This window comes from Artemia franciscana, chromosome 21, assembly GCF_032884065.1.
Source record: "Artemia franciscana chromosome 21, ASM3288406v1, whole genome shotgun sequence".
Taxonomy (NCBI): domain Eukaryota; kingdom Metazoa; phylum Arthropoda; class Branchiopoda; order Anostraca; family Artemiidae; genus Artemia; species Artemia franciscana.
This window is the reverse complement of record NC_088883.1, coordinates 26,513,835-26,529,125: the sequence shown is the minus strand read 5'-3', so window position 1 is coordinate 26,529,125 and position 15,291 is coordinate 26,513,835. Positions and strand designations below refer to the sequence as shown.

At 36.0% G+C, this 15,291-nt stretch overlaps 1 protein-coding gene across 15 annotated transcripts in view; it reads right to left on the bottom strand.

Annotated features, from left to right (window-relative positions):
• Positions 1-15,291, bottom strand: part of LOC136040607 (protein phosphatase 1 regulatory subunit 12B-like) — a 223,303-nt gene that overhangs the window by 84,628 nt on the left and 123,384 nt on the right. For all 15 annotated transcript variants that reach the window (XM_065724876.1, XM_065724880.1, XM_065724875.1 and 12 more), the window contains 2 exons: positions 14,387-14,496; positions 1,003-1,071 (listed from right to left, as the gene is read on the bottom strand). In XM_065724876.1, the coding sequence (XP_065580948.1) occupies positions 1,003-1,071; positions 14,387-14,496 (179 nt within the window). The remainder of the gene's footprint in view (positions 1-1,002; positions 1,072-14,386; positions 14,497-15,291) is intronic.

Below are 15,291 nucleotides of genomic sequence, written 5' to 3'. Positions count from 1 at the left end.
TATATATATATATATGGTTGTAAAATTAACAGAAAAAGTTATATCTTTAACCTCTTTCTCTAACATAGCCTCCTCATCACGTAGCAGCTAGGCAAAAAAGCAGCGTCATGGGAGCCTATAAGGGGGGAAGGGCTCCAGCCCCCTGGTTGAATGACGGTACCTTACATTTTTATACTTAGCTTTGAGAATTCTATTATACAGTACTGGAAGTGGCGAATAGACCAGGCAACCCCCCCCCCCCAAAAAAAAAAAAAAAACAGCTTATGGACGCATATGAGCAGCATTAGGCATGAAGCGCGATTGACCCAGTCACAAACCGAGTAGAGTTAATTGAATTAAGCTAAACTAAAAAAAAAAAAATCTCTTCTTATTATTGGGTTCTTCATTCTCCCCCGACTCTTGTCCATTCTCCTTTTTAGGATCGACATCCTGATCATACAGTCCCTGCATCCCTTTGCCTCTTTCAAATTTCCATAATTTCACATTAGGAATGAATGAGTTATCGTCAACTAGGCATTTACCAATAGTTGCTGTCATTTCGGACTTGGTTTTCAAATTGTTCGTTTTTAGCAACTCTTTTCTCTTTTCAACTTCGTCTTAATTTTGCAGTTGAAGTAGAACCTCATTTTCAGTCAACCCAACTCGTCTTCAGATTGTCCTTCCCAAACCCGTTATCCTTTTTTTTTCACTTAAGGGGAGTTTGAATTAAACTGGAATTCAACTGAATTAATATAGCTTAACTCTTCATCATCATCAGGTTCTTCATTCTCCCCGGATTCTTGGGCATTCTGCTTTTTTGGATCGATATCCTGATCCTACAGTCCCTGCATCTCTTAGTTTTGCAGTTGAAATAGAGCCTCCTTTTCTGTTAACCCAGCTCGTCTTCAGGTTGTCCTTCCCAACCTAGCTGTCATTTTTTTTTCACGAAATAGGATTGCCCCATTCACATACAGGGGAGTTATTTGAATTAAACTGGAATTCAATTGAATTAAAATAGCTTACCTCCTCATCATCATCAGGTTCTTCATTTTCCCCAGATTCTTGGGCATTCTGCTTTTCAGGATCAATATCCTTAAATAGTTAATAGACTGAATTAACAACAGATCAAGGAGCTAATAATAAAATTAGTGTTAATTATTAAGATGAACTAATACTATAAACTGTCTGTCCTAAGATTAATATCAATAAGTGATCACCCTTGATCTAAAAAACCGTAAACATGTTTTTAAGGGCCATTAGAAAAGCGATCAGAGACAAAGTCTCATATCATTAAAGGTAGTTTAATCTCTAATATCTCTATACTTATGCCGCTCAAGCTTAATTATACCAAGGGGGAGCGAGTAGTCCTTGAAAATGTTAATGGTAGTTCTCCTCCTGGTAGTCCTCCAATGACAATGCTACGTCCCGATTCTATTCTTTGTACCCCCATATCTATTTCCTTTATCTGGGCTTCTCGATCTGGGAATAATTCCTTTTGAATCTGCAGTGTATTCTTGTCTCCCTCTACGGTTCGTACTGGAGATGGTCCTATTCTTGATTTTGTTTTGAATTTCCCCCTTTCGCATGTGTCAGAAATGTCTATTTCTCCCCTGAAAGATATAGGGTTTCATCTGATGGTGAATTCCCTAGGGTACTTCTAGCGGGAGTCTCAGATAAATGTGAGTCTGAATACGATTTTTTCTGGTTCACCGTGGTAGGCTTTTTCGAATTCATGTCTAATTCTATAAATTATTTTCCATACAAGAACTGTTTAAAAATTTGTTTCGACTAAAAGTGAAGAGCAACGTTAAAACATAAAACGAACAGAAAATATTACGTATATGAAGGAGTTGCTACTTCCAGGATCCCGCTGATTGTCACGTTATGTGTTTTAACGAACTATAAAGAGTAATATTAGCAAAGGGTAATTGGTAATTTTAGCAAAGGGTAGTAATATTAGTAATATTAGCAAAGGGTAATTTAGATTGCTAAAATCTAAAAAAGAAAAAATGATATAGCGTTTCAGAAGAGTTCTTGTATGGTCTTATCTAGCAAAGGGTAGTAATACTAGTAATATCTAGGAATGAATAGATCTAAGAAGGGTTCAGGGAGCAAAAAATATTCCTTGATATTTTAAGATTGAATTTTCAAATTTTAGGTTTACATAAAGCAGAGATGTGACCTCTTGTTTCTGCTTATGCATACTTATATACGGGTTTACTAAAACTGAAAAGAGTATCGTAACTGTTAGGAACTAACCATCAAGTTCAAACATGACCTTTTTTTATCTAGAACCCGTTACCCCTCTCCCACAAAAACGTCTGCTAAAATAAAATGATAAGTCGAGCCTGGAGGTTACTCTTTGACGAGTTGAAACTGATAAAAGAACAAACTCAAGATTGTCTACTTGAGTTTCTTTTCGTCGTTTTTATTTCGGTGATTACGTTTTTTCTCTTTTTTCGTTTCAATCAATCAATCAATCAATTTATTAATACTAAAATAAAAACTATCAAACAGTTCGTGGTAACGAACTGTAGTAAGGAGCGAAACGGCTCAATAGGAACCAAAACTCTAAAATACGGAATTTTGATACCAATAGTTACATCAAAAGAATCGCATTTTAATGCTGATTTTAAATATGTAAGTTTCATGAAGTTTAGTCTTACCCATCAAAAGTTACGAGCCTGCGAAAATCTGCCCTATTTTAGAAAATAGGGTGAAACACCCCCTAAAAGTCATAGGATCTCAATGAAAATCACACCGTCAGATTCAGCGTATCAGAGAACCCTATTGTACAAGTTGCAAGGTCCTACCTACAAAAATGTGGAATTTTGTATTTTTTGCCAGAAGACAAATCACGGATGCGTGTTTATTTGTTTTTTTTCCCAGGGGTGATCGTATCGACCCAGTGGTCGTAAAATTTTGCGAGAGGGCTCATTCGAACGGAAATGAAAAGTTCTAGTGCCCTTTTTAAGTGACCAAAAAAATCGGAGGGCACCTAGGCCCCCTCCCACACTCATTTTTTCCCAAAGTAGTCGGATCAAAATTCTGAGATAGCCATTTTATTCAGCATAGTCGAAAAACCTTATAACTATGTCTTTGGGGACGACTTACTCCCCCACAGTCCCCGTGGGAGGGGCTGCAAGTTGGAAATTTTGACCAGTGTTTGCATATATTAATGGTTATTGGGAAATGTAGAGACGTTTTCAGGGGGATTTTTTGGTTGGGAGGGAGGGGGTTGAGAAGAGGGGGCTATGTGGGGGAAATTTTCCATGGAGGAATTTGTCATGGGGGAAGAAGATTTCCATAAAGGGGGCGCAGCATTTTCTAGCATTATTTAAAAAAACAATGAGAAAATAAATATGAAAAAGTTTTTGTTCAACTGGTAGTATGAAGTAGCATTAAAACTTAAAACGAACAGAAAATATTATGCATATAAGGGGTTCACCTCCTCCTAATACCTCACTCTTTACGCTAAATGATTTTTAGTAATTTCAACTACTTATTCTACGGCCTTTGTGATTCACGGGACAAAATTTAAACTTTAATGCAAAGAGTTATTGACGAGGTATTGACGAGTGGGCGAACCTTCTCATAAACGTAATAAAAACATACGAACATAGAAGTTTGTTACGTAAGCTAATTCGTAAGTTACGTATATCTTTTACTAATGAAAACGTTCGTAAAAACTAAAAGTTCTAGTTGCCTTTTTAAGTACCCAAAAAATTGGAGAGCAACTGGGCCTCCTTCCCCTCCTTTTTTCGCAAAATCATTCGATCAAAACTATGGGAAAGCCATTTAGCCAAATAAATAAATATGCAAATTTCACTTTAATTATTCATCTGCGGAGAGCCGAAATCAAAACATGGATTAACTAAAAAACGTTCAGAAATCAAATAAAAAAAAACAAGTTTTTTTTAACTGAAAGTAAGGAGCGACATTAAAACTTAAAACGAACAGAAATTACCCCGTATATGAAAGGGGCTGCTCCTTCTTCAACGCCCTGCTCTTTACGCTAAAGTTTTTACTGTTTTAAAAGGTAGAGTTGAGAGAAAGAGTCAAACTTTAGTGCAAAGAGCAAGGCGTTGAAGAGGGAGCAGCCCCTTTCATATACGGGGTAATTTCTGTTTGTTTTAAGTTTTAATGTCGCTCCTTACTTTCAGTTAAAAAAACTTGTTTTTTTTATTTAATTACAAGAGTAAAGCGGTTACTAGGCCCAAGAAGCTTTGCTTGTAATGGACCACAGAGTACAAGAATAAAGCACTTTATAAAATATATACAAAGAAATAAAAAAAACAACAAAACACTGAAACAAGACAAGGACATTTAACAGATAGAAGATTTAGAAGGAGATTTAACATATAGCTGAAAATGATTTTAAAAGAAGAGAAGTGACATACAAATTGGGATAGAATTAAAAAGAGAGACACAAATTATTGAACTGGAAAGACCCGACGAAATAATGCCTTTGCAGAAAGAAAAAGAGGGACATCCGAAGGGATGGAGTTCCATAATAGAATTGACTGATATATAGGAGACCTCTGAGCTGCTGTAGAGCAGCTCTCTATATTACTTGTATCAGCTTGCTAACAACATTTTGTTGTCCATGAGCATTCATTGCCCAAGAACTTTTCTTTTTCTCCCACTCTTTGATGTTGTGTTCATATCACCTGTGAGACCAACTTTTGAATGACGTCTTTCTCCTATGCAGCATGTAATTAACCTTTACGTGATTATTTTTTTTTAATTTGTACTTTTTTATTACTTATGGTGTTATGAATAAATTTATCTGATTTAGAAATAATATTAAATTTATCTTGTTTCAACCAGCGTTGTCGAGCGATTCTAAGATTACACAACTGTTGCCAGCAAAATTCGTACTAAAATTTCCATCAGAGACGATTTTTTGTATCTGACGCAATCCAACAGTTCTTGGTAACAAACTGCAAGCAAGGAGCGACGCTCAATAGTAACCGAAAATCTAAAAACCGGAATTTTGATACCAGTAGAGATATCAAAAGGATCGGTTTATTATGTCGATTCCAAATATATATAAGTTTCAAATATATAAGTTTAGTGTTACATATCAAAGGCTACGAGCCTGAAAAATTTGCCTAATTTTCCAAAAAGGGAAGAAAACCCCCAAAAGTCAAAGATCCTTAATGAAAATCACAGCATCAAATTCAGCACCTCAAATTCTTTCATTTTTTTTCGTCGGAAGAATAGATCATGGATGCGTGTTAATTTTTTTCAGGGGTGATCATATCGACTCAGTGGTCCTAGAATATCGACAGAGGACTCATTCGAACAGAAATTATGCGGAAGTTTCCAAGTTCTAGTGTCCTTTTTAAGTGACAAAAAGATTGGAAGACAACTAGGCTCCCTTCCCGCCCCTTCCCCCCCAAAAAAAATCGTCCGATCAAAATTTTGAAATAGCAATTTTGTTCATCATAGTTGAAAGGCACAATAAATATGCCTTTGGGTATAACATGACCCCCCCGTCCCAGGGGAAAGGTCTTTAAGTTATCAATTTACCCATTGTTTACGCATAGTATCTGTTACTGGGAAGCATTCATACATTTTCGGGTGGATGGGGCGATTTCGGATGGGTTTTTTCCATGGGGGAATTTTTCATGGGGAGGGAGGTTTCCAGGGGGTATCCTCCTAAAAACATCCCTCTTTACGTTAAAGTTTAAATCATGGGTGGCCAGCCCAAATTATCTCGCGTGCCACTTATGGAAATGTATTCATAACTCTGCGGGCCGTATTTACAATTATATATATCCATGTTATATTTAAACCTATACTTGCATAAAATGACTCAATAATACTTGGACTATACAACATAATAATATAATATTTGGGCTATATACATCGATAGACGACATTGTTAAGAGTGAAACATCGGATCTCTGATGTTTCAAGATGTACGCGCATCATGAACTCGCAGAATATAAAAGTGTTAAAAAGTGTAAATTTCACGGGCTGCAAAAATGTTTTCAGCGGGCCGCATACGGCCCGCGGCCCGCGGGTTGGCCACCCCGGACTTAAATTGTGTCCCAATTCTTTAAGAGCGACTCCTGAAACAAAGGGTCGTTTAATTAGAACAATAAGAAGCTTTTTTTTAGAATACTGAGATACTTTAGCGTAAAGAGCGAGGTGTTGAGGAGGGGACAACCCCCTTCATATACGTAATAATTTCTGTTTGTTTTAAGTTTTAAAGTTGTTTTTTACTTTTATTCAAAAACATTATTTTTGTAACTTAATTTTTAATTCCAGATCAACTGACGAAAAATACACAATCCCATCGTCAATACATTACGCTTGTAATCTCCTCATTGCAAAACTTGCCCTCGAAAAATAACACATACGTGTGATTTTCACACTCGAACAGGTGGTATTTACCATACCACACCAACATTGGGGTATCAGATAAAATACGAATTACTAAAAAAGCATTAAACAAAAAGCTAATATAGGACACGAACTCTTACACCATTGTGAAGTTGTAATAGACTTTACAAGGTTGTATATAGATTTTCAATATTCAACCCATTTTTTTTCCCATTAATGAAAAAAAAAAAATAAAAGAAACCATAGTTCACATTTTTCCGATCTACGTAAATTTTTTTACGTAGATTTTTTTACGTTTTTTTTACGTTACATTTTTCCGTATCTCCGATACGTAAATACAAAAATGCTTTCACACCTGTTTGAATATTACAATAATTCAAAAATACGAAATGGTAATTTTTAGACCATAAATAACATTTCATTTTTGACGCAGTTTTTCATTCCGTGTTTTCTGGCTACAACAAAAGTTTTTTTAACGGAAAGGAAGAAGCGACATTAAAACTTAAAACGAAAAGAAATTGCTCCGCACATGAAAGGGGCTGTTCCCTTCTCAACACCCCGATCTTTACGCTGAAGTTTGACTCTCTCTCAACTCTACTTTTTAAAACAGTAAAAAACATTAGCGTAAAGAGCGGGACGTTGAGGAGGGAACAGCCCCTTTCACATACGGAGAAATTTCTGTTCGTTTTCAGTTTTAATATCGCTCTTTACTTTCAATTTGAAAAACTTGTTTTTTTTATTTGATTTCTGAACATTTTTGAATTAATGCATGTTTTGATTTTGGCTCTCCAAACATGAATAATTAAAACAAAATTTGCATGTTAATTTATTTTTTTTTGGCTAAATGGCTTTCTCATAATTTTGATAGGATGATTTTGATAAAAAAAGGAGCGGTGGAGGAGGCCTAGTTACCCTCCAATTATTGATTACTTAAAAAGGCTACTAGAGCTTTTAATTTTTAATAACGTTTTTATAATTAAAAATATAAGTAACTTAAGAATTTACTTGCATAACGAACTTCTATATTCGTATGTTTTTACTACGTATATGAGGGGGTTCGCCCCCTCTCAGTACCTCGCTCTTTACAGAAAAGCTTAAATTTAAGAATGACCCCTGAAACACAAAGGCCGTAGAATAAATAGTTGAAATTACTAAAAATACTTTAGCATAAACAGCGAGGTATTAGAAGGAGTTTTACCCTCCAATTTTTGGGTTATTTAAAAAAGCAACTAGAACTTCTAATTTTTTACGAACGTTTTCATTAGTAAAAATATACGTAACTTTCGAATTAGCTTACGTAACGAACTTCTATACTCATATGTTTGTATTACGTATGTGAGGGGGTTCACCACCTCGTCAATACCTCGCTCTTTACACTAAAGCTTAATTTTTGTCCCAATTCCTCAAGAATGACCCCTGAATCACTAAGGCCGCAGAATAAATACTGGAAATTATTAAAGTTACTTTAGCGTAAAGAGCTAGGTACTAGGAGGAGGTGGACCTCTCATATGCATAATAATTTCTACTCGACTTAAGTTTTAATGCTGCTCCTTACAGTGGAAAAAACTTTTTCAATTTTTTTTTGTTCTTTAAAAAAAGGCTAAAACATCCTGCGCCCCCTTCATGGAAATCTTCTTCCCCCATGAAAAATTTCTCCATGGAAAGACCACCCCGCATAACCCCCTCCCCTCAGCCCCTCTCCCCAACCAAAAAAATCCCCCTGAAAGCGTATGTATACTTCCCAATAGCCATTACTATGTGTAAACACTGGTCAAAAAATTGTAATTTGCAGCCCCTCCCACGGGGACTGTGGAGGAGTAAGTCGTCCCAAAGATATAGTAATTAGGTTTTTCGAATATGCTGAATAAAATGGCTATCTCAGAATTTTGATTCGGTGACTTTGGGAAAAAATAAGCGTGGGAGGGGGCCTAGATGCCCTCCAATTTTTTTGGTTACTTAAAAGGGGCACTAGAACTTTTCATTTCCGTTAGAATGAGCCCTAACACGACATTCTAGGACCAATGGGTCGATAGGATCACCCCTGGAAAAACAACAACAAAAAAACAAAGAAAACAAACAAATAAACACGAATCCGTGATCTATCTTGTGGCAAAAAATATAAAATTCCACATTTTTGTAGATAGATGCTTGAAACTTCTGCGGTAGGGTTCTCTGATACGCTGATAGGGTGTTTCCCCCTATTTTCTAAAATAAGGCAAATTTTCTCAGGCTCGTAACTTTTGATGGGTAAGTCTAAACTTAACGAAACTTATGTATTTAAAATCAGCATCAAAATGCGATTCTTTTGATGTAACTATTGTTATAAAAATTCCGTTTTTTAGAGTTTCGGTTACTATTGAGCCGGGTCGCTCCTTACTACAGTTCGTTACCACGAACTGTTTGATGTGTAAACACAAATGAAATGTTTGCGTTGCCTCCTGAAAAGTTCAAGGGTGAAAAGTTTCCCCATTATCAAAGGCACACAAAAAACCCACCACGAATAGAACCCCGAATCTGAACAGTTTCAGAAAGAGAAACAACTTTTTTTGTAGGGGGGGGGGGCACTGGTTTGCTAACTGCAGCTGCGGCATAGATGATTTTTCATCATTTAACTTTGTATTCTTGCCAAAATTTTCCATTCCATGTCTTCTGGTAACAAAATATAATTTCATTCTTAATACTCCTCAGTAAAATTTTAGAAGAGATTCATTTCATACTGCAATGTGTAAACACAAAGGAAGTTTGTATGACCACCTGAATTATTCAGCATCTGAACAGTTATGCCATTACAAAAGGCGTACAAGATTCAGTCGCAATTTTCGTTACTGAAAGCAAGGAGCGACATTAAAACTTAAAACGAGCAGAAATCAACGCCTCGCTCTCTATGCTAAAGTTTTACTCTTTCTCACAACTCTACTTTTTAAAACAACAATAAACTTTAGCGTAAAGAGCGGGGCGTGGAGGAGAGGACAGCCCCTTTCATATGCGGAATAATTTCAGTTCTTTTAAGTTTTATGTCACTCCTTGATTTCAGTTTAAAAAAAAACTTGTTTTTTTTTTATTTATTAGTCAAGGAAACAGCTCCTTTTCTTCTCTTTTGCAAGCTGCTACTTTCATTTCGCGTCTTCTGACTATTAAATAAAAAAACAAGTTTTTTTAACGGAAAGTAAGGAGCGACATTAAAACTTAAAACGAACAGAAATTACTTCGTATGTGAAAGGGGCTGCTTCCTCATCAACGCCCCCCCGTTCTTTACGTTAAAGTTTGACTCTTTCTCTTAACTCTGCTTTTTAGAACAGTAAAAAAAAACTTTAGCGTGAAGAGCGGGGTTGTCAAACAGGTCGTGGTAACGAACTGTAGCAAGGAGCGACCCATACTGATCGGTATCTACATTTCTCGTCAAATCACCCTCCTTGTGTAAAAAGAGGGGTAGTAATTTCTTTAGTCGACAGGGTTCTAAACATATGTAAAACTGGAAAACAGGGAGCCCATCCCCCTTGATTCAGTTACACTGGCAATTGAGAAAAAAACTTTCACTACATTACCATACGTTTCGAAACTCAGCGACAAACTTGGAAAATTAAAAAAAAACATAATCTCTCTGTTTCTTTCAAAATTGAACAAAAAGTTGAACATTTTTTTCAACTCGGGAAAGGATAAAACGGACCCTATACTAGGTAGTGGTGTCTACAGAGTCCCCTGTTCATGTGGAAAATTTTACATTGGCAGGACCCATCAACAACTAGGGGAACGATTGCATGAACACAAAATTTCAATAGATAAGTCCCTGAGATTGGAAAATATAAATGACAACTTTGATTCAGCTCTGGCCCGGCATATATACGAAAATCCTGACCATTTAGTTCTTTTTGAAGAGGCAAATTTAATATCTACCGTAAATGGCCTACCGCAATCTTTTAAAGAGGCAATTGAGATAAAAAAACAACAACATATAAATAGAAATTTGGCTATAAATAGAGACACGGGAGATATTTCCTTAAGCCCAATTTATAATAATTTAATATTAAAAGACCTTATGAATATTTTCGCCCAGCCTAATTTAAGACAACCTGTCCGCATATCTAATGAAAACCGTAATTGTAGACAGGCGAAATCTGTTGCAAGGCATAGGATATTAATTCAATCTAATCGGTAACTTCTCTTTCATTGATTTCAAGTTGGTTTTTGTTGTTTGATTCAGTGTCTTTTTTCCTCTCGTACAGTTCACTTAAAAAGGTTAGATTTTGTTGTTGTTTCTTCTTTGTTTCTTTTTCCTCTTTCTTTTTTTTTAGCACTGAGGACGACTTGGCGGAGGTCCTTGTCGAAATATTTGCTGGTTTTTCATATTTTGCTACTGGCTGATAAAATCCTCGTTTTTCACCTATTTGATTTTTCTCTTACACGTTTGACGTTTTCATAGTCATGCATAGCCAGTATGGTCTCAGAACGTATTTATCTTTTAATATTTTGTATTTTTTCTGTATAAATGTACTTAATTTTGTTTATAATATTTTGTTTTCTTTACAGCGTTTTTTAGGCTTTTTTAGACATTTAGATGACATTTTTGGTCATCATTTTTATTCATTAGCATCAAGTCCTGGGTATCCCTTCCTTCTCCTGAACATATGAATACGATTTCCTTATTTGAAACAGTTCACACACTAGGCTACACTGTGTTTTCTGTTTCGAAGAATATATACACCCCCCCCCCTTCCCAAAAAATGTCATGTAGCTGAAAAGTTTGTTATATTTTGGTTAATATTTGCATTTGTATTTATGGCCTATTTATCATACACGCGGCAATAAATCCGTTCAGCGGGGGGAGGGGGGCAAGAGGGGGCTCAGAACAACTCTGCTTTAATTGTTAACTGTCTTTCCAGAATATATTAAACACAACAACTTTAGGATGAGAGGAGAACTTACTAGACGCGCTTATGATGCTTGGATGATGACAAAGAAATAACAAAAGAAAAATGAGAACAATTGCAGCAGAGACGTCTATAAGAACTAAACGTTAAGGTCAGCAAACCAACTAAGTTAGCAGAGTGAAAAAAAACGGCTTTAAGTCCATTTTCCCCGAGACATCTCATAGGACGAATAAAATACTTATTCCTTGCCAAACTCTTTGCGGCAAAATGAGAAAAGAAGTGGAAAATAAAGAATCAAGACCTCTATAAAACAGCTTCGTTTTGCTTCATAAACGACTTCTCTTAATGAGACAGGGAACTACGAAGAGACTCGCCTCCCTTTGCAAATGACACAAAATAAGGCAAGAAAATCCTAAGCAGATGTGTATATTAAAGTTTTAATAAACTTATAGACCGGAGAAAGGGGACAAAGGAAATGTTCTCCAAATGTGGGGCTTAGACATGTTAGCATAAATAACTCGTTCTTAGTTTATTCTCTTGATAGTGAAAATACTTTTAATAATGGGTTAAAGGGTTTATTATCTTGAAAGTGAAAAATACTTTTAATAATGGGTTAAAGGCAGTGAGTAAAGAGCACACATCCATAGCTTTAAGTGAGAAGGCAGAGACAGGAGATGTATTAAAGAATTTTGAGTGATTAAAATGCTATAAGATATTAAAGTTTAAATAAACTTATCGCCCGGAGAGGGGGACAGAAGAAATGTTCTCTAAATGTGGGGCTTACGATCTGTTAGCATAAATAACTCGTTCTTTGTTTAATCTCTTGAAAGTGAAAATACTTTTAATAATGGGTTAAAGGCACTGAGTAAAGAGCACACATCCATAGCTTTAAGTGAGAAGGCAGAGACAGGAGATGTATTAAAGAATTTTGAGTGATTAAAATGCTATAAGATATTAAAGTTTTAATAAACTTATCGCCCAAAGAGGGGGACAGAAGAAATGTTCTCTAAATGTGGGGCTTACGAACTGTTAGCATAAACAACTCGTTCTTAGTTTATTCTCTTGATAGTAAAATATACTTTTAAGAGTAAAGAGCACAATTCCGCAACTTTAAGTGAGAAGGCAGAGACAGGAGATATATTAAAGATATTTTCAGATTTTCATGGGAGCATCTGAGCCAACCTTAAAAAGACAAGGATCTATCCAAGATCTCTGCTACTCTGTGCAGAAATGTATGAGGAGCCGAACCAGAAATTAAAGAACTCAAAAAGGGAAAAACTAAGCTGACGCATTGAAAGCATATATATATTCCAAATGACGCGGGTTCGAATCCCAATGTACTCAATTGTTCAGTTGGGACGGGGGTCAGCGGCGTGACTCTGCAAGCTTAACCAGAGTCGACCCAGCTCTAAATGGGTACCTGGAGAAATCTGGGGAAGGTAAACAGGAAGGGTGTGCGAAAGCACAGAATGGCTGGCCCTTAGCCCTCCATTGCACTTCCTGGCTGAAGGGCCGAGCAACAGAGATCAGCACCACCAGTAGGGACTGTAAAGTCTAATGCCGTATCCTTTACCTTTTTTTTACCCTACATATCCCAAATACATATTTAAGACTGAGAGAACTTCCCAAAATGTCTGAGGACCACCTTCCTCCCCAACAATTTTAAGAAAAAGCATTGGAGGCCACCGCTACAACTGAAAGACAAACAATTGGTCTACACTAGAGCTGGAACTGTGTAACAAGCAACATTTATACTAAGAAAGCAAAATATAAGTTGAATTTAACATAGGACATAAGCGGTGTAAGAAAATAAATACGATGTGAAAAACTTTCTTTTTGCTTCCTCAACACCTTTTCTTAATTGGAAAAGGGACAAAGAAGAATGCCAGGGACACCCTCACGCTGTATTTAATGAGAAGATAAATCCCTCATAGACATAAATATTAAGGCCTAATTAGCTTTTGACCTAGAGATATAGGGAGGGCGGATATGTTCTATGGATCTAACTTTCATGCTTAGTTGGCACCAGGCTGGCGTTCACAGATTGATTTCTGAATGGAAGTCTCCACGAATATTTCTCTTTAAGGAAATATATTTTCTAGGTATATGGGAGGAGGAGGGTTGATCGTTCGATATTATATTTTATTAGAAAAGTGTTGCAGTTTTTCGGAAAAATCTGCAGTCCTTGCCAATTTTAAGCTTTTAGGAGGGATAGGGGCATATCTCTAGCCTCCTGAAGGCACCCATGGCCTTTCCTATGAATGCTATGAAAACAAAAATTAAATTCCTCTCACAGGATCATTTATCTTCTACTAAGGAATTTTTTCTATTTCAGTTATCGTTCTAAGATCGCTTTCTGAATAGAATATAGACTTGTAATGGTCAGACGGAGACTGAATGCCAACGACTTGTAGAGCAAAAGAGATATGAGAAACAAAAAGAACAGAAATAAATTGAAAAAATTATGTTGAGACCAAAGGAATGGATATGAACGTCTTCATATAAGCAGAATACGGACGTTCTATAATACCATTCAAAGAGATATCATAGATTGAAACCCAACAAGGTTAGGTATTCTGAACAAATAACAGGCGTTTCAAAGCCACCCCACCCCCTCCCCAGGTCTAATTGTTGTCTGAAAATTATACCAGAGGTGTAAATAGATCTGACCCTTCGCAAGAAAGGTCGATCTGGCACGGAATATCATTCCCCCCCCCCCCTGTGCACTCATGTTACATAGTATTAAAGTGTAGGCTTGCAAAGTAAATTGGGCAATATAAACTGAGTATTTCTCGGCTTTCTCAATTTATGATTCATTTAAGTTTAGTATTTTGAGCACAAAAAAAAATCAAGCTGTGACAAAACATGTCACAGGCTTTGTGAACACTACAACGTTCTTCCATGGCCGTTTTCTCAGGTTGGGAAACCATTTTGTCAGTGTGTTTCAAGTTACCAATTAAGCATAAAGATAATGTTAATCTCCAAAAGTCTGTCATAAGTTATATAAAACGTGAGTTTTATGTTTAGAATGACATTATATGTGACGTTATTAATGACGAAGGTTATAAAACATAATTGGAATCCTGTACCATTGACGTTTATAATGATGATGATAATGACGTATATAAAATAATGACGTATATAAAACGCTATAAATAAAGTAGATTATAAAACATAAGACTTACCTCTAAGCCGACTTGTACGACACCAGTTGACCTTCTTTTTGGTCGCCTTCGTCGCTGAATTGCTAATTGGGATCCTGCCCCATTCTTAAGGTCAGAATCTTTGTTCACATCTTGAAAAAAGGCACAATAATCAAGTTGGTGAATAGAAAAAGGATAACACATCATAAATATTCGATTAATATACTAATGTGAAACTAAGTGGCTTTTTCTGATATGTGGGACTTTCCCCTTAAATAAGAACTCAGGAGATCGTTTTTAAGCTCTTATCTCCAATCCTTTCGGATCTGACTATATTGTTAATTCCTATTTTATATCTATTTAAAAAAAATAAATAAGAGCCAGGAAATGGCATAGATAATAATAATAATAGAAGCTTACTAAAAGAACGTTTTAAAAAATTTCTGGTACCTTAAACCTAGTTTCAAAAAGAAAGTTGAAATTTCAGAGTCCAATAATCCAAACAGTAAATTTTCGTCGAAGTCATCGTTTAATACTTTTTTAAAAAAGTGCGTCAAAAAATAAGTTAAAACGATATTATAGAAATTTTTTTGTGCTATTCATTCGACCCCAAGCAGATGGCCAAAAAGCACAACTTTTGGCAATCTGTCACTCTTCATCTTTAAAAGGTGTATAATGCATTTTGTTACGAGTAAGTAAGGTGCGGATGTAGGATCTCGGAAACTCTTCTCAGGCCCCAATTTTAAATATAAGAATATTCCTAAAAATATTGTTCACCAATCAAAAATATTTTCAGACTTTATATAAAGTTAGGCGGTTTGAAGAAGAGGGGAAGGGGTAGAGCGTAGGGGTCCGAAAGAAAACCTTCAGTCCCCATTCTAGGGAGTAAATATATTCGTGAAAGTTGCATACAGCCAGTAGAACAATCTTTCCTTTGAACATCCGAT